This window comes from Anticarsia gemmatalis, chromosome 4, assembly GCF_050436995.1.
Source record: "Anticarsia gemmatalis isolate Benzon Research Colony breed Stoneville strain chromosome 4, ilAntGemm2 primary, whole genome shotgun sequence".
Classification (NCBI taxonomy): Eukaryota; Metazoa; Arthropoda; class Insecta; order Lepidoptera; family Erebidae; genus Anticarsia; species Anticarsia gemmatalis.
Genome location: NC_134748.1, coordinates 10,002,501 through 10,023,737, shown reverse-complemented (window position 1 = coordinate 10,023,737; position 21,237 = coordinate 10,002,501). Strand labels below are relative to the sequence as shown.

General features: G+C 34.6%; 2 protein-coding genes across 3 annotated transcripts in view; both read left to right on the top strand.

Moving 5' to 3' along the window:
- Nucleotides 1-3,840: 3,840 nt before the first annotated feature.
- Nucleotides 3,841-12,311, top strand: LOC142987855 (uncharacterized). The gene is made up of 4 exons (XM_076136795.1): nucleotides 3,841-5,040; nucleotides 5,437-5,640; nucleotides 10,793-11,800; nucleotides 12,105-12,311. The coding sequence occupies exons 1-4, from the start codon at nucleotides 4,051-4,053 to the stop codon at nucleotides 12,309-12,311; spliced, it is 2,409 nt and encodes an 802-aa protein (XP_075992910.1). The 5' UTR covers nucleotides 3,841-4,050.
- A 2,333-nt stretch (nucleotides 12,312-14,644) lies between these two features.
- The window catches only part of stw (laccase), a 58,297-nt gene continuing 51,704 nt past the window's right edge, over nucleotides 14,645-21,237 (top strand). Inside the window, exon 1 of one of the 2 annotated variants that reach the window (XM_076113709.1) lies at nucleotides 14,645-15,029. In XM_076113709.1, coding sequence (XP_075969824.1) covers nucleotides 14,933-15,029 — 97 coding nt within the window. In that variant the 5' untranslated portion in view covers nucleotides 14,645-14,932. The remainder of the gene's footprint in view (nucleotides 15,030-21,237) is intronic. The other variant, XM_076113707.1, reaches the window with a different exon arrangement.

Genomic DNA, 21,237 nt, shown 5'->3' with positions numbered 1-21,237 from the left:
AGACGCGACGATAAAACACCTATTACCAATCTACAGAGCCTGTATAGCTTTCAAATACATACCCAAATTGTGGAGAGAAGCAAAGGTAGTTTTCCTCCCCAAACCGGGTAAGGAGGACTACACTCATGCCAAAGCTTTCAGGCCAATTAGTCTTACATCATTCCTTTTAAAAACACTGGAAAGACTTGTAGACATATACCTAAGGGATGGAGTACTAAAGAACAACCCACTACATCCCCAACAACATGCGTATAGAAAAGGCAAATCAACAGAGTCGGCACTGCACAAGGTTGTGCACAAAATAGAATCGGCCTTTACAAACAAAGCCTCAACACTAGCCTCCTTCATAGATATAGAAGGAGCTTTTGACAAAACCATGCACAACAGCATTAAACATGCCCTACAAAGACTTAAAGTAGAACCAGTCCTAACTGGATGGATTACTGAACTAGTCAGCAAAAGGGCGGTACAAATAGTGGCAAACACCACAATGAGAGCAAAAGTGGTCAGAGGATGCCCCCAGGGAGGCGTTCTTTCACCGCTTCTATGGAACATAGTAGTTGATAGCCTCCTAACTAGTTTAAACAAAAAAGGGTACACTACTATTGGATATGCAGATGACCTAGCAATACTGATAAATGGGACAGCTGAAAACGTACTATGCAAAATAATGCGCTCAGCTTTTCAGATTATAGAAAACTGGTGTGAGGAACACCAACTATCAGTAAACCCCAAAAAAACAGAACTAATCCTTTTCACCAACAAAAGGAAGTTACCGGACCTCGAACTACCAAAACTATTTAACACCAAACTCACCCTGTCAACTCAAGTGAAATATCTGGGCATGGTTCTTGACAACAAGTTGAATTGGGCGAGTCATATTGAAGCAAAAACTAGGAAGGCCTGCATAGCGTTCGGCCAGTGTAGAAGAATGGTTGGTAACAAATGGGGTCTCAACCCAAACATAACACTCTGGCTATACACATCAGTTATCAGACCTTCTATCACCTACGGATCAGTTGTATGGTGGCCCAGAACACAACTGACAACGGTAAAAACAAAACTCCAGAGCACACAACGCCTAGCATGTGTAGCCACCACTGGATGCATGAAAACCACTCCATCAAATGCACTTGAGTACCTCCTAAACCTTAGGCCCTTAGATTTGGTTATACAGGAGGAGGCACAAGCGGCTGCCTTAAGACTAAAAGCAAACGGGCTATGGCAGCAGAACCCAGAAACAACACACACCAAAATTCTGCAAGGTATCCTGAAGGAAATACCACTTCTCGATGCACCTACAGATAAAACGCCATGTCACCACGTTTTTGACAGAAGATACAATATCCAACTCAAAGAGGAATCTAAAGATGACTCTGGCATCAACGAAGTTAGGATATACACTGACGGATCCAAAACCGCACTTGGTACAGGAGCCGGCGTCTTCTCGAACGATCTAAATATCAAAATATCAGCCACCCTAGATAAACTAAATACAATCTTCCAAGCAGAATGTATAGGAATCACTAAGGCAGCACAAGCAGTCGCAGCCAGAGATGTCAGAGACTTTAAAATAAAAATTGTCTCGGACAGTGCATCCATGCTACAAGCCTTACAAAATAACGTTATAACATCTGCCCTTGTTCTGGAATGCCATAATGCGCTCCAGGCTATTGCACGTACGAACACGGTTACCCTGCAATGGATCAAAGGGCACAGCAATTCAATGGGAAACGATGCAGCTGATGAACTAGCTAAAAGGGGATCAAATGGAACAGTACTTGGACCGGAACCACTACTGCCTATCCCCCAAGCACAAATTAAATCTTGGCTGAACAGAAACACCGAAGCGAAACACCTAAAAGAATGGAACAACAGCAAAGGTTGCAGGCAAACTAAGGCTGCAGTTCCGGTGGCACCTAAGAATCTTGCCCGCAACCTTATCAGTCTAAAAAGGGACAAAATACGCAAGGTAATAGGAATCCTAACCGGCCATTGTCCCCTAAACAAACATCTATGTACAATAGGTGTGACGGACAGCCCTCTGTGCAGAGGATGCATGGAGGCAGAGGAAACACCACAACATGTACTTGTGGAATGCAACAGCGTGGCGGACCAACGAGCGCGAACAAAAATATTGACAACAACACTCCAGGAAGCCTGCAGCAACTTGAAAAAGCTGCTGAAGTTCTGGGAGGAACTAGGATGGCTGGAGTGAGGGTGAATCAACGCAACAATGTGAGAGGGTAGATACACGCACAAAGGCCCATTTAAGAGGCTAAGTGCGGAAAAAGCCCAGGAAACCTAACCTAACCCTAACCTAACCCTTGCCCTAAGGCAGTAATAGGTATTTTTTCCCTACTATAGTATATAGTAATATGAATGCATAAATAACACGGATTTCTTATATTCGGTGGGCTTGGAACAAACGACGATAAATAATTAATAGATAATGTTCTCAGGTCGAAGGAAACATTTCGATTGTGTTCGAAGGTTATGAAGTTATGTTGGCGGTGTAACAGGTGCAGGGTATGTACGGAGAAACAGCAATTAATGTATCGATACTTTAACTGCTTTGATAGTTAATATGAGTGGGTTGTTTGTTTGTTTGTTCATTTGAAACTGAACTTGAAGATTCTTCTAAATAACTATATTTTTTTTTAGATAATGTGAATTAGCCTGAACACGGATTTTATTTTAGAATTTCCGACGTTTTGGCACAGGTTATACGGGCTGTGATCGCAGGCTGACTGAATCAGCCAGATTGCGCCGAATCGTCAGGCATTCCAATGTAATATGTGTAAGATGCGTTGATTCCTGCATTCTAGTATACTAGGATTATTTTTAACTTGTTTAAATATAATGTAAAACTTATTTATATAATTGACCGTTGTCACAAGCAACTTTGCTCAAATATACGCAAAGAAGAAAAAATCTATTATAGTCCATGTATCTAATCTAATCTCCCAATTGATCAAAAGTTAGTCTAAAACCTTAGAAACTTTAGCCGCCACTGAAATTTTAAAACTAGATAGCTTTGATGGACCCAGAATCGTTCACGGTAGGTTACAATAATTTTAAGAGTACCAATTTTTTTAGTCTTTATTGAAGGCAAAAGTGTTTGATCAGCTTTAAGATCGTGTAGGCTGACATACTCAGTAACTTTTATTATCGTTCTATATCGAGACCATTTACAATTGTGTCATGAACTGCTTATAAAATGATTTCTTGTTTCGTCACCAGAGACCCGCATCCGGCATAATAACCACGTATCTAATGGGATATTGGTTTAACATTTAAGATATAAATTAATGCAAATTGTCATTCTTACGTAAAGAACCTTATTTTGTTAGCTTACAGTAGGTCAGAACATGACACCAATTAGGTAAAGCCGATATCATCTTTTATTTACTAAAAGAGAGGCCGTATAACGAGGAGATCACGAACTTTATGATACCAACTTATTTCGGAAGTACATAGATCATTAAACATGCACTCGAGCTCAGATCTTCAACTTGAGATCAGTTATGACCAAAATATTTAATGCGAATTACCGTTTTGAGAATTTGGAAAGCCACGAAAGGCCATCTTAACATCTTTACACGATGTCCACGTGCCGAACTGACATCATCGTATTATGTCAATGTAAATTAAAATAATGTACTTTCTCTGAATAAAAGACTGAATGTAAATATTTATATCGATTCCGACAAACACGTTACGTATTCTAATTTAATTACGATCTATTTATCAAACAATATACATTTTGAATACCTTTGCATTATAATTTCGTATCTAGCTTTCAAACTTTGAACAGATCCACGGGTAATACCTAGTTCAAGTTATAATTTCAGAACGTACCCTGCGTTATTATAACGATAATAATGCAGACGAACTATGGGGATATTATGTGCAGTAAGTAATTATTAAGTCTAATCAAGTACAACGCAATTCATTACAAGATTGCTTTTAATGAAGTAGTACAATAATTATTCAATTCTAAGAATTAATTGTAGTAAAATATACCCAAGTAAGGCATTTTATGTCAAGATGGAGCTCAAAACGGACGATACTAAAGAAAAGAAATACAAAAGTTTTGAAGAAACATTTGGTTTGTGCGCTTTCTCTCTTGCAGTTGGTTTTCTCTACCCAAACAGGAATACCGCTATCAAAAGAGCCGTTATCATATCCGTGATCATCACATTTAATGGCGGCCAGCTGTTCTGGTTCATCACTTACACCTTCAAATGTCTTTACACTTTAGATATCTACAATTTCGCCAGGAACATGACACTGGCCGTCGTCCTTGTTCTGTTTTTTATCAAGACGTATTACGTCATATACGCGACGCAGAAGTTTGCTCCTCTTTTGGACAAAATGTCAGCAGACCTTATAGAAGCTAATGATTTAGAAGAAGAATACCAACAGGTATACGATGAACATATAAAAGAAGCCAAAAAGGGTGAGATCTCTTGGCTATTCATTCCTGTGGTATTGAGTGCTCAGTTTCCCATCTATGCAGGTATTTTGATGAGCATCGAGAGTATCAAAACAGATGACTACACTAGACTTATGGTTCATGATATGGAGTTACTCTTCGTTGAAGATATTCAAAGTGAGACGCCATTCTTTCAATGCATGTTTGCGTACAACTGCGTCCAGTGCATAGTTCTAGTACCTAACTATTGTGGTTTTGACGGCTCCTTCTGTATAGCAACTACTCATTTGCGATTAAAATTGAAATTGATGTCTCTCAAAGTTCAGAAAGCGTTTAGATCTTCCCGAGACCGCTTTGAACTCCGAGCGAAAATTCGAGAAGCTATCGGCGATCATCAAAGGGCTTTAGATTTCCACGTTCAGATTCAGGAAGTGTACGGGCCTTGGTTATTTGCTATTTTCATGTTAACTTCTTTTATGATATCGTTCAACTTGTATCAGATACATTTGTTAAAGAGAATTGATCCAAAGTATACGTTATTTGGGTTGGTTGGAGTCCTGCACATATTCTTGCCTTGTCACTACGCAAGTTCTTTGACTGAGGTAATAATTTTATAATAATTACATTTTCACGAACAATTAAAATTTGTAATTGAATTCTGAAAACGATATTGAAATCAATCTTTAAGATTTCCAAAAAAAACATGTCTATTTCAATTGGTATTCGTTTACAGTTTATTTTAATGTCATTCAAAGATTTTACACATCATATTTTATGTTTATACTATCATAACTTTTAAACTCTCGCGTTGCATGTTTAATTAATAATAGAATACGGGAATTTAATAATAACCCGCATTTTAAGGAAAAATGCGTTTTCGCGTTAATTCCCGTATTCCATTAATCATTATTTATACTGTATTTCTATAAATACTCAATTAACCCAACTTATAATTCTTTCGAAAACGCAATACCAAGGAGTTTTTATCAAACTTTCAGGTCGGCCTCGAAATCCCAGATGAACTATACTGCGTACCGTGGGAGAAGTGGGCAGATCCTGTAGTGACTAAACTGCTGATATTCATGATCTGCAGGTCACAGAAGAACATCATCGTGACTGGGAATGGTATTGTCGTGTTCAACATGGATCTCTTCAAGTCTATTCTGCAAACTTCTTATTCCTTCTTCACTTTGATCACTGCATAATTCATTCATAGTCTATGAATATTTTAATTTAAGTTTTTTTGTAACTTACATGATTGTGTTAAAATTTGATATCGTCTATCATGACTCGTAACTTAAACTAATGATTATTTATTTTCAAAAGTAAATAAATCATTAAGTCCCTTACTCGCACTTCGTCAGTGTGGTGGACTCAAGGCCTAACCCCTCTCTTGTTTGGGAAGAGATCCTTGACAAGCAGGTGGACAATAAAGGATAAAAAAATACTGTGAATAATAGATGACTTTGTTAAATGATAGTCTATCTTGTATCATAACCCAACTCCGAGTTTTTTTTCAAAGCCGATAAATGAAATAGCTGCTTTTTGTTAATTGATAATAATTTTTTATATATTGATTCACTACACGAATGTTATTTAGAAATACTTTTAGCACAATAAAACAGAAAAACAAAGTGTTATTTTTTACTTTCAACCTATCAGACATTATTATAACAAGTAATTGCTGACATGTTGTCTGGAAACAACGAACGCCATCGAAAGGTTCCGGGTTCGACTTCCGTATATGACAAATTAATTACTGCTGGGTTTTTGTCAAGCATTTCTCAATAATAGCTTAATTATTTCAAATAGCCATACATATACTTTTTACGATTTATGTCACGGACGGAAAAGTATGTAACGATAATGATGAAAAATTTAATACTGGCTATAAATTTTTCATAATTTGACACAATAACATAACACTTAACTTTTTTTAACGAACCCAAGTTTCTACTTTATTATTAGTACATCAAACAAATAGTACTTACCTCAGAAGGTCAAAATATGACTGCCCCTGTGACTCTAGTAATTCCTAGGTGGAGCAATGTGCTATTAGTATTTTTTATTATGTTGTCTCGCCTCACTATTTCATTGACAATCGCGAAAATGTATTTAGACATAATAATACTTACACCTTCTAGTATAACAGGCGTGATACGAAGTAAGTAAGTTCAAAACATAAATGACATTAATTATCTTTAAAACAAAGCCAATGCCTTTACCTGTAAGAACGCCAACACGAATGCTTCATAACCTTCGAGTTACAATCGAAATGTTCCCTTCAACTTAGAAACATTGTTTATTAATTACTTATCGGTCGCTGCCTCCACGCCCACTGAACACAACAGGTACAATTCTGATTCATGTGTTGCATACATTCGATATTATCATACTGATTAATGTGTTACTAACTACAGTAGCGCAATTCTCTATGTCTATTGACTGTGAGTTGACAACCGGCTAGCGTTCGACAAAGTTGTTGGAAAAGTGGATCGGGTAGCTCGATTTTCTACAATTGGAACCATCTAGTATCGAGAGTTTGCAATTTAAAATGTTCTGCCAAAATTGTATCTACGACGTCTGTTTGAGGCGCGGATCCGATTTTTAAAAACAATTTTTCAAAAGCTAGCCGGTTTTATATGCTCCTTCGTATTAGAGAATTGGGCTACAACGCCCCTAGCGGGGAACGTAGAACTGATTTTTGTAGTACATTTCAAATATCAAACTCTCCTTACCCCGACTTACCAACTATAGAGAATCGCGCTACAGTCAAAGTCGTTCAAGCCGCCCGAAGGTTTGTAACACGGCTTAACATTAATATATATTTTCTTCGCAGTTAAGAAACTTTAGATAATAAGTGGAGCAAATCTATATTCCATTGCATGGAAGAGATTGATATTCAACCATTTGAGGTAGCGTATGGAGGCAGAAACATCTCAACATTGTGTGGAAAATGGTTTAGTACCTAAATAAGTAGGTACAGATTTTTTCTAATGCACGCAAAATTATATAAGTGTTTTAAAATCCAATTAAAGTTTGAAATAAAAAGCAACGACTGTAAAATACTTTAGGAGCGCAGCGGAAAGCCGTTTATGATGAAGAATAAGAAATTATGAAAGCATTAGATCATTTTTCCGCATTTTTATCAAAAAATTACGTGCTCTATCGATCCAAAGTAATCTAGACCACGTCCATGTAATATATGATATAACACATATATTTTCGTGAAATCCATTCGTCGAGCGGAACTGTGTTTGAATAACATTTGCCTTGGAAAGCGTCCGCAATCCGAGGGCGTTACCTATTTATTAGCATAAATGGAAACTCGAAATTGAATAGGTAATCGTATAGCGGATATTTTCAGTTGATGAAAATTATCACGGCATTCCTGTACCTCCTTTGTACCTAAGAATGCAATTATAGAGTTCGAGTAATCCATAAGGGATTGCTATTTTTTGGCAAAACTACTGAAAAATACGATCCAGTTTTAAACTATGCTTCAAGGTCAAGGGCACTGCAACAAAAATATTCTAATTTTGACTCTAAAAATGCTTTCTTTGTAATACAAAATTAGCTAAATCAAGAGTAAAAAAGTGCAACTACATAAGTGGTACATACATAATTATTTGTCTACAAGCATATTTATAGTTGACCCTACTGCATAGTTAACAGTTTCTATGACTGCAATACTACGTCTTCTACGTCACAAACCACATACGTCACAATCAAGGTACTCAAATCTAAAATTAAGTTATTAAACAATTTAATGTAATAGCGTGTTTGAACAACTTTCAGTAAAATTGGTATTTGGATAAATGGTATGGGTTGTGGCTATCAAGATAATAACAGCTCTTACTTTAGTATCCAACCCCTGCTATAGAATTCTACACTACATTTACACATTTATAATAATTATCTCCTAGAAACTTTACGAAAATAACTAATAATTACTCAACATGTATTTTACAAAACGTGTAAAATTTCAATTCATTACTACTTGTTATTTAATTGGGCAATTTACTTATTATATATTAAATGTACGAGTGCCCCCGTTATTGCATATTGCATATCCTGGAAAATGGCTTGCATTGGCTAGTTTATAATAATTTACATACCTATATTTAGTTTTGAAATGGTTTTTGTGCTCTTTATATCATAGCGTTAACAGCCGGCATAAAATGCTATAACAATTACATGCAATGTAACACGGAACTTCTTACTAACTTATCATAATGATGAAACATAAGCCCTAGCCATAATTTAATTTTAAAAATAGAAAATCTTTCGACGACTCATTCACATGTCTTTCGATTACAAACTAGGTATAGAGATAACAAATAAACAAAGCTTCCATTTTTTTACCCTTGTACTGTCCCGCTTCTGGGCAGAGAGTACCTAATTATGGAAATAATTTACTACATATTTTACTAGACTTAGAACAAATTCTCGTGCTCACATTGTAATATGAAAAATGTATTGTTGTATTGAATAGCAAGTTTTTTGATATTAAAATAAAATAAATGTGAAACCTAAGTGTGTAAATACTTTAACTTTTCATAACCTATTGCTACAAACTTAAGTAGGCGGTTGATAAGTATAGTAATAATACACGCGCAATAAAGTCAATTAGGCTTATTTGGCAGTTTTTTATTTACTTTTTATTGTGAAAAAACTATTTTTCAACCTTATTTTTATGCATTTACGCAATAATATTATTTCAATTTCTTTTGAAATTATTTTCGGCATGCGTAATTTATTACGATTTACAGAGCGTTGCTCTACATTAAACGACCTTAATAACGTAAAGAATTTGTATGATTTGTGTAAATTAATGTTGCAAAAATGGGTAAAAACAACCTGTTATCAAAAAAAAAATGATTGGATCGAATTATGAAATCCGCTCATAAGCCCTTGCACTTTCATGTCACCTCGTTTTGTGTTTCATAACAGAAATTCTTGAATATTTTGGTTCAAATCTCGAGCACTCTCGTTGAAAGTGGTTGCGTGTAGAGCCTGTACAACTACATTCACTTACTTTTGTTAATAATGATAATTATATGGTTAAAGCCACTTATGGTGCGAGTAGGTGTTACGCACGGATCAGTAACGCAATTGTTAATGATCCAATTCCACGAAATCGGATTGTGATTAAGCTAAGTTTATATGAATTTCGTCATAGATAATATCTTTACATTATTTTTAGTTTAAGGACATTCAATTATATGAATAGAATAATTTCAGTTATGGACAAATACCATGTAGTCAATCATTGGAACCGCTTGACTTTTGTGTCTCCATCATGACCATCCTAATCCCATCTCTTGATGGATATAGCTTCCTCAAATCTTTCAAACAGTTTAAGCTAAGTAACTTAAACTGTTTGAAAAATTTGGTGAACCCTTTTTTCTTTCTGCGTACCTTGCCCAGCTGTGGAACAAATCATGTTTGTTATTTTCATAAAGGTTTAATTAACTTAATTTTTGATTACGCAATGTATACCTGATTTATAGCAAGTTAGAAGATTAGTAGGAGAGTTTCTTTAGAATGAGGTATAAAATACAATATTTTCATTACTGGGTTCTACGATCAGTATAAAGAAATGGACAGTGTAGAAGAAAAGTTAAATAATACCACGTATTACCACATTATTTGTTACAAGTGCTATTAGAGGAGACACCAGGAAGATGTGCCAACATTCTGTAACATCCGCCTCCGTACAATTATGTGATTATCACCACAAAAGGAGTTTATTAAAACATTCGACACGCTAGTCTTGGAGAAAGAGTAATGTTCTTACATGTACGACTGATATTGCATTATTATCATCAAGAAGATTTAGAAGCTATAAGTAAGCATATCTCAGAGAACTCTAATCAAACAATCGGTTGTATCATTTTGTACTACACTCGATTGCCGAAAATCGGGCAGCTATTGACAAGTTTCATATTTATAATAAAAATATCAGTGGCACCTGGCCGATGCAAAAGAAAAAAAATTCGCGTGGCGACCTATACCACTGTGCCGCAGAGGCAGTCGTTCATCTCCTACTAATAACTTTATCTGAGTGGAATAGGTACTATTAATTCTAAATTTCGATTAAAATAACGCAATAATAAAGTATTTCTATATAATAAAAATATAATACGCGTTATTGTGTTGTTCTGCGAATAATAAAAAAGAAATTGGTGATTATGAGGTGTTACTCGTAGGTGGTGATTTAACACCAAGCAAATTGCAGCGCAATTTACACCATGATTGCATTTAATGTAGCACCTACGATACTAAGTTATTCTAAAATTCCCAACCATTTACTATGAACTTCACTTGTTTTGTTGAACTGTATCTAGTTAGACGTTTCCAAAGATGAAGACGAAATTGAAAACAGAAGATCCTCCGGAAAAAAAGTACAACGATTTCAATGGAACATATACATTGTGTGCCTTCGCCCTTGCTATAGCTCTCCTATACCCGAACAGGAAGACCGCGTTAAAGAGATGCGTTCTCATGACTATAATCATCACTTTCAATGGCGGACAACTCTTCTGGTTCTGGGCTTATAGCTACAAATGTATTGCAACCTTGGATCTCAATAACTTCACCAGAAACATGGCTCTTGGTGTAATTCTAATTCTATTCTTCATCAAAACGTATTACGTTATTTACGCAACTCAAAGGTTTGCTACACTTCTAGGGATGATATCCGACGATCTCAATAAAGCTAACAGTTTGGATAAAGAGTACCAATCCTTGTACGATGTGCACATCAAGCAAGGTAAAGTTGGTGAGATCGTGTGGCTAATTATACCTATAATACTGAGTGCTCAGTTTCCATTAAACGCTGCTGTTATGATGAGCTATGAGAGTATACAAACCGATGATTATGTCAAGCGTATGGTTCATGATATGGACCTTCTATTTGTTGAAGATATACAAAGTGAAACACCTTTCTTTCAGTGTATGTTTGCTTACAATTGCATTCAGGCTGTAGTCCTGGTACCAAATTACTGTGGTTTCGACAGCGCCTTTTGCATTGCTACGACACATTTGCGTTTGAAATTGAGATTGATTGTGTTAAAGGTTCAGAAAGCGTTCAAGCACTCGCGCAACCGTTATGAACTGCGAGAGAAGGTTCGAGAAGCAATAAGGGACCACCAGGACGCTTTAGATTACTATGTCCATCTACAATCTGTGTTTGGAACTTGGCTATTTGCCATTTTTGCTTTGACTTCGATGTTGATATCGTTTGTTCTGTATCAAATACATCTGTTGCAAAGATTTGACCCGAAATACACGACGTTCGGGTTGATGGGTGTCCTACATATTTTCTTACCTTGCTACTATGCTAGTACTTTGACTGAGGTAAGTGATACATGTTGACAAGTGTAAAGTCGGTTAACTTGTCGATATCGATAGTAAGCCCAGCTATTTTATCCATCTGGATAAATTTAACTATCGATATTTTTTATCTATTCGTAGGTTATATTCGTATATTTTTTACTTGTCACTTTTTTAACCTTTTAAGAAGTAGGTACTTTCAACAGACACAAACGAGCAATTTGTTACGTTATTATTACACTTACAGTAACTAAAATATCTGTCTATCGCTTAAATATAAGAGGTTACCTACTAGTATTTAATTTTCAACTGTATGATTGTATTATAGGTTGGCGATCAAACAGCAGATGACCTGTACTGTGTGCCGTGGGAAGAATGGGCGGATCCAGTTGTCACAAAACTACTGATATTCATGATCTGCAGGTCACAGAAGAACTTAATGCTAACTGGCAATGGCGTAGTTGTCTACAACATGGAGCTATTCAAGTCCATTCTACAAACTTCTTATTCCTTCTTCACTTTAATTACTGCTTAAATGTTTGCAAGATTTGCGCTTTATACTTTATGTAGGTTTGAATTGTTTCTTTCACTTATTCTATGTTGTCACTTTTAGCGAAATAAAAAAATAATGAAAAATGTTTTATTTATTTACGTTAGTAACTATTAACTGACAGTCAGTTTAGGCGACAATACTTTTGTCCTACTCCGCAACTCTTTATTTTCATTTGGAACCCAAAAAGATACGTAAAGTACATAAATAATAAAATAAATAACTTCTCCAAAAACAGTGACGAATCCAGTTTTATATTAAAACAATACATTAATTTGATGATAAGAAAAGCATAACGGAAACATAAACTATTGTTATACCGAGGATTGATAGCACAGATAATGAAAACCTTTCAAGATAACGAAAAAGTGAAAAAAAAACCTTTGTAACAAAGAGGAAATTGTTTGTGCGCTGAGAGTTTTGCGCCGAGTGATGACTTAATGAAGATCTACTATCAATACAGAGTATATGAGACATGCCTTGCTTTTGATTTATGAAGAATTGAGACATTTAGCAATCAAATTGTTTAAATATCTTACTAGATAATTTATCAGACGCAATAATTTATACACGACAGAGGGGCCAAGTTACTTATTGGCCCCTCTGTCGTGTATTCGTGTCCTAAAGGTATTTTTTATGCATAAACAATGTCAAAATTGTAAACCAATCAAATAAACGAAAGTATCAAAAGTTTTGTCTTCATGCTACAGATGAATTGTCTCTTAAGATAATAAGAAAAATCTACGCAATTATTAAAATACATAACATTTAAAAAAATACTGCGCATTAATTTTATAATTAGCAGTAACCTAAGTAAGAAATTTCACTGTGAAATTCTAAAATCACGATGACTTGGTACGCATTTCGCTCTATGAAATCGAAAGTAACTCTTATCTAATTTATTCATTGTATAAGAAATAAGTCGAACAGGAAAACTATGTACTGAAACCACAGAACCATGAATTGTATACGTCAGTAGTCATTCACAAAAACTGCTCAATCGATTTTAACGACATTATAACTGCGGGAACCACCTAGAGACCTAGAAAGAAAATTGTCCACACATTATATGGTGGTTCAAATGTCCAAGAAAATATGAAATGGATACGTGTAAACGAGATGTCGTGTTGTTCGGCCTTTCAGGACATAGTGCAATAATTAAAACGTGTTGAGGTATTAGAATGGGTTAAGAATAGAACTATAAGAATATAGAGATGTCATTGTATGGATGGAAATCCTTCCTTTAAAGTATTTGCCTACGTGCAGTTATTAGGTATTTTATCTTAGTATAGTGCAGTCCTGGTTCAATCTTTCCTAACTCTACCCAGTCTTATTGAAATTGATAACATTTTAGATCAAGTTGGTCTCTTTGACATAACTAATGATTAGGAGAATAGGACGAGAAAGACTAGGAAAATAGGTTTACAAAAACAAAGGAAGACGCAAAGTAAAAACTATTTTCAAAAATTATATTACAAACATTACACTAAGCCTTTTTACGATTTTTCATCGTTTAGTAAGTGTACTAATTATTTATTTTATCCTCAAACATGTAGGTTCCGTAATTATGATTTTTTCGAGTGCTCCGATGCGGGACACACTAAAGATAACTGTGCGTAATTAATTTAAATATAATTAAAATTACATAGTAGGTGTAACAAAAAACGATTTCAAAGAAACCGTAATGGGTTTTTACTTTCTGTTTATTTAGTAACACCTAGTGCGTATGTAATTACTGTATTTTTTCTTTTAGCAATTTACGTAGAATGCGTAAAATTTTTAAGTTTTTGAATTTTAATTTACTTAGCTAGCTTGATTTATGCATATTTATTTATACTTGATAGCTATTTTTTCTAATCTAGTGAGCCAAACTTCTTATTTGTTGTATTGTTTTCGTATATGAATATTCATGTTTTCCTTTATTTTTACTTTCAAACAATTTTTGCTATCAAAATACCAAAGTAGGAAACTTTAGTTTAGTTAAATTCGTATTTTTTTTTCACCAAAGTATTAAGAAGTAAAATAGTGTTTAACTTTCTATCTTAATGCTTCAAGTCAAACGTTTTATTTGTTTGTCATAAATAGTTACTATTTAAATCGATTAACCGAGTGAACAGGCACGAACGCGAGCGCGTCAACGTCGCTAGTGACGTAACAAGCAGAGCGCAACGGTACAGCCTGTGGAGCATGATAGCTATCGTGCGCCAACGATAGCAAAAGTGTCTGCCGACCCTGGCGTACCCCCTCTCTGCAACTGGAGGGGGGCGCCACTTCCAGCTCCCTTCACCTTCGTGCCTCACGCAGCCGTGCGACCAATGACCGCCCGCCCCGGCCCGGCGAAAGGTTTTATATACAAGTGGAATTCGCACTGCCAAATTGCTATAAGTCAAAATATAGGGTAGTCGGGCGGTTGAGTCGAACGTGGTGCACTCGCCGGTCGTGCGTCGGAACCGTCGTCGACTTCATCAACACTTGTGCACTCGTGCGCGTGTTTCACGTCAGTTGGGATTAAACGCGTCCTGAAACTACGCTGTGGCCAATGCACCGTCACTGGAGGCTTTTGTAGTCATTCAGTTTTATACAGCCGTCAGACTTTGTGTGATAAAATGGGGTGCAGTGGAAGGTACTATTTTTTGACTCTGGTTTTGTGCGTTGTGACTGAACTTGCGATTGGTGTGAGAGTGGTGCCCAAGAGAAAGAAAGGTAATTTTTTTTATTAATTATCCGAATTTTCCTAAAGTTTTCATAAAAAATTACTGTGTTATTGTGTAAGTTTCTAGAGCAATTATTTCTGTACATGTAATCTGTTATGATGGCAGATATTGTTCGTTATGCACTAAAACTTGTATTAAAAACATTACCACATGTACTCACGCGGTACATTAGTGTGCAGAATTCATATTGCAGCCGTTTAGACCAAATGCGGCGGCGCTTACACAATATTGTCATTTGATTAACTATAGGTACCTACTTTATAAAAGTTTCAATACTTACATATTTTTTATTGAAGTCTACACTACTAAAACTTAAAAAATAATAAATTTATCGTATAACTTCATAAAAATAATATATCATTTCTGACAGAAACTAGCCCAACATCAAACTAATAAAAATATAAATTTATTAAAACCAGAAATGAAGCAATTATTTATTCGATCAAAATAAGTTATTAAACCTTCAATCCAATAAAAAGTAGGTTTTATTATACAGCTGCTGAAAAGTAGGCCATACTTTTCAAATTGAGATTATGGCGCCAAAAGTAGTAAAAAGCTATTGGACTACTTAGAGAAGTTTAATCAGTCATCATCAATCAGTGACAAAAAAACTATAACATAGTGCGAAAAAACTTTTTCGAAATAAGAATACATTGTCATTATTGACATTAGCGGAAAAAAGTAATACTTCATTTACGCGCCAAAAATGCCACTAAATTGATTTTTTTTATGAAGTTGAATTATTTCTTAGTAGTATCGCTTGAAAAAAAAAATTATACCGTCTCAAAGAAGCTGCTCAGATAGCCGATGATCAGTTCAATTTCGAATAATAATCGCGTTGTTTCATTCAATTGCAAACAAATTTCAGAACATCGGTAAGTAGGACAGCATATTTTATAAAGATTGGTTTTATAATTTAAATAAAAGCTTGTAAAAAACGAACTTAGTGTACTCTACCTGACCGTTATTCGTCCGAAATTTAAGTGAATAAAATTACGTACACTCATCTTGACAAGTAACATTTTTTGCATTAAATCTACGAAACCATGATAATAGTATTTTACCGTTTAGCTACTTTAGTAGTTGGTTTTAGATATTTTTTATTCGCGATCGTTTTGCCTCTACTCATCTTGATTGAGTAAAAAGGTTTTGTCACTGAACAAAATCGGTTTTCCGTGGCCATAGAAATCGTCACAATCGGTTCTTTCACACGAGTGCGTGACAAACTGACAAAGCAAAATCCTCGTTTCCGTATTTTTTACCGTCAACACTACATTTAACTGCCTCTAAAGTTAAGTCTTCTTTGTAATAGATATTTTACGAGATGCTTTTAAAAACAAACTGTCTTTCTAAAGTCATTAAGACGAGAGTTTCATGTAACCAAGCTTGTACAGGATTTAAACAAATAGCATTAGAAAAAGTAATTTACTCATTTCTTTTACTTTTACGTAAGACTGAATTCACTTACATTAATATTTTAAGTCGTAATAGTTTTTAATATAGAGATTAAATTTAATGCTGCAGCTTATTCTTTCTAAAATACAAAAAAATAGCATATATTAGAAAACAGAGAAAACTGAAACAACAGCGGTACTCATTTTTATTTATTTTATATGTAAAATAATATGTTAAATTATTACAAATCTTTTTGCCAACGGCTTGAAAAACTTTAAATATTTTAACTAACAGCATTAACGAGAACAAAATATGCAAAAAAATTGCCAGCATTTCTAAGCGTACAACATAATTTCTGTTTGCTATGCACCTATAAACATGGCGGTATTAAAAACTTTAGCGCGTTTGGTATTCAAAAAAGCGGAGAAAAAATCTGTTCAACAGAAGTAGAGGAAACGTGTAACCAAATGAGAGGCAAAGGTATTCCAAGTAAGTCCTAGTGTAATTAACAGCGAATTTTTGACGTTACTCCCATTTTCTCACCTTACTAACGAGTGCTGCAAGGTTGAATATGTTGCAACATAGATTTCTCAAGTTCCATGGTTGTTCTCACACATCCTGTATCGATTGAACATTGCCACATTGCCACATGTTCGTGAGATTCGTAATTTCCGATTTAATTATCTGTTTCTTGGTGCAACACTTGCTAGGAGATTATTATTAATGAACGTACGCTATATTCGAGAAGCTAAACTTGAAATAATGTAATAATTATAAATCGTTAACTTATCTTCATTATTATGTCTACTTTAATTTATGTTAGAGTTCAATAATTTCCGCTACTAGCTATTAATATTAATTTTTTTTCGTAATCGTGTACTGTAAGGTTTTAGGTACATATAAAATTATCTAAGTATATAACCAGAAAGGTATTGAATCGTTACTATTTCATGACATTACGCATCTCAAGGATTCGATTTTGAATGTAATGTATAGGGACAACTTAAATATCATTAAAGTCGCTTAATGTTCTTGTAACCTTTCGCATCTTCGTATATGTAAATGTTGAAATAATAAATAAACCGAGACCGTCTCTTCGTTCACAATATGTATACATACGGCTTTTCTAACATAAATATTTCCCATTTTCATGATTAGGAAAGGTTTGGTTAGGCTACTTATACTCCCTAATATGGCCAGTCAATATTTCAATACATATTTCACATACCAACATTAAAGTTATTTGGCCCAATTTTTCAATTTTTTATTATGACAAAATATTTCTCACAGCGCCTTTATTTAACGGACAGCATAGCAAACATTATTTCCTTCCATTTAAGTCAATACGCAACAATGTTAGAAAACGTCCTTCATAGCATAGACAACTGTCACAGCGTTTTAGACTAGTTTCTAGAATTGTCTGTGGCAGCTATGCATCCGGCGTCCCGTTTGACATCCGGCCGACATCCGTTCAGAAGCATACAACTCTAGTAATATACTAATTTCACTTGCAAGCCTGGAATAACCTACTAATTAGATTGACTAGACACAGAAGTATCATTCAACTACATAACTTAGAAAACGAAATATTTGCTAATAAAAGTAACCCTAATTATCCCGCTGCAAGACAAAAGTCTTCTACTAAACCAAAAAAAAAGAGTATGAAAGAATATGAAATAATATGATTGTATAAAATATAAAAAAAAATTGAATAAGTTTTCGAAAAAATCGAAAGTATTCAATCCATAGTTTTCTTATCCTTTAATAAACACTTTACAAAATTGCAAATATTAATCTTCGGTAAACATATAAAAATAAATCGTTTATAAAAAACTTAACAAGCTAATGACAGTGTCTCATAAATACATTAAGCACAGTAAGAAAAAGCGAGATTGTAATGATTGAAAGATCAGTGAGAGTTAGCCGGTCACTGGTCGGTGCGGTCGCGTGCTTCGGCCGATTTTCCACGTTTTCCAAATAATTAGTCTCAATCGCATCGCAGCACGTACCGGAACATCGGTATTAGTATAATACGCTTTGTAGACGCCGCAAAGTCTTAGGAAATGTTTAAAGTTTCTTATAGCTAGCCAGATAATGTTATTAGACATCATTATTACACACGTTTTCTACAGTTTTTTTTTTAAATATAACATTTGCGAGTTAGTTAGGCGTATGATTTTCGAAAATTACATTATGAATGCCCTTCAAAAGAAAATGTACTGAGAAAAGAACCATTTTGAGTCATTGCTACGCTTAAGTTTTTCTTAAAGTTCTTGATGGCAAGTCAATGTTATACGACGATAAAAATATACCCAATAGAGGAACGTGAATCATGAATAATTTTCAAATTAGAAAACCTCTATAACAGTACCACTGGCTACAAAGTACTTGATACTTATTCAATTAAAAGGTACATGATCAATTACGCACCGACAATGTTACTGTAACTTTGTATGCATAGCGATTATTAGGGCGTTTCCACGCTGTGTTATGAAATCTAATTATTCACAAAGCAATCACCTCTTCCTTTCCGGAAGATGGTCAGCAATAAAAAAAGTAAAGTCTGCATAAAATTACCATTAAATCGTTATCTTTAGTGATGCCGCTAAATTCAAGTTTAATTAGTTAAAATATAATTTATAACGAACTGTTAATTGCTTAATATGGTTAAAGGCGTGACGGAATATAAAAATAAGGCCTAAAGTATGCGTGAACCCAGCTGTTCGAGCTTCCTTTACAAACAGATTTTTGTTTTATTTTTATGTAGAGCTACTTTCAAATCGTTTTGAGTGCATTCAATTAGTAATTTTGTAGAGCTACTTTTTAAGCGTTGATGATTAGTCATAACATATTTTGGTAATAAAACAGTTGCAACTTTTCTAAAAGAAGAAAAAGATTAAACCTCTACAAATAATGTAGAGGTTTAATCTTTTTTCTCTTCGATCGCACAAACATTTATAGAATCGAATATAATAAGCCACAATAAACATTAACACGCTTAACACATATTAGGGCAACGAGCATTGCATTTCTGCAACATTGTTTCATCTAACCCACAATGAAATAACATACCCAAACGTTGTTCCAAGTTTCAATGATAGTAATTGTAGCCGTTTGCCTTGGCTGCTCATAACTATAATAGTATCAAAACAGGTTAATTTTCATTATATAACCACTTTTGAGCCTAAAGTTGAGAAATATGTGTGTTTATTTGTTTGAAAAAGACTCATCAATCATTCTCGATGTTATCGTAGTGTCACACCTTTTGCTTTTGCAATCACTAATTACCTTTTTTTATGCAAATCAGCTGTCTAGATATTGACGTGTAAAAACATAGTAACAATTTGTTAACACGAAACTTGGTAGCGGTATTAACTTTCGACACATTAGTATCGAGATTTCTCGTTCATATTTTTGTAACTTTGTTCTTATTTGACGTTTGAAAATCATGAGTTCCAATGCTTTATGATATATTTTAGATTTCAACACAAAAATGCAAGCTCTCGATATGACAGTAGGTGAAGCTTCTATCATTATCTACAACTATGATCTTAAGATATGTAGCAATAGCATTTCTAGTTTACTTCAATACATTCACAGTACTCTTAATAAATGTATACAAAATTATAATTCTGAACTAAATTTCCGCATTCTACCATCTTTATTTTAATGACATACTCGATCATTGTGTAACGAAAGTGAAACTGAATGAAAACGCTTCTGGGCTCGCGTGGAAAAACTCGCATCAAACTGGTCATAAACTCGAATTAACATATGTGACGTGGTAGTCGCGTGCTTGCCATGTAATAGTATGGAACTGGACGATTCATACATCGCATCCCCGGTGCAATACTGTCACTTATGCAAAAATGTAGTATTTCAGGAGAAGCATTTAAAACGTTGACACTTCACACAACAATGACTTTATAACATATCTATAGATTTGTTTTTTTTTTACAAAAGTGACAGTGTTGCACCGGGAGTGCGACATAATGACACAAATGTTTGTATTAAACGACTACACATAACTTGAACTATTTTCTTTTTAAATGACATGTTACAGTTCACTGAATAACTGTTCATAAGCTTTACAATTGCATCGAGTGTAATCTGAGTGTAACATAAAGCCAAACCACAAAAGTAGGCATAATGATCGAAACGTATAAAATACAAAATTTTAGTAACCTATAACACATACAGTGTATGTTTTTCTAATTAATTCGTTAACAAACTTCTACGTGTATTTTAAGAAAACGTTCATACCATACCTCATATTTTAAACTGAAAGATCCCAGTCAAATTGTTACATTTAAGCGCGTTTAAACTGGTAATTTAGTTCACCAATAAAACAAGTTTAATAGCTGAACCAAAGTCAGTGAGAACATAATACAGCTCAATTACACGGCCTCCTCTACTCCCGTTTCCTTCCACGGAGAGCTATTTGTACATAAATAATTATGTTCAAACAATAACCCAGTTTCACCGGCTCTAAGGTCGACATAACAAAAACTAAACATTTGTGTCAATATCAACTGCAATTTGCTTGAATCGCATCAATTTTTTGTAACGATGTAATGTCGTAACTCACAGGTGGCTAATGTACGTAGTATTATGAACTAGACGATGCCCGCGGCTCTGGGACGCCTCAGTTAAACTTAACAGACTTTGATCAGATGTTAGTTTACTTTCATAGTTTTACATTTTAGACTATAAAACAATATGATTTAGAATTCATACTATTTTGAAATCGGTGGTTGACTGACTTTAAAACAATGACCGCAATTTTTCAATTATTTCCCGGG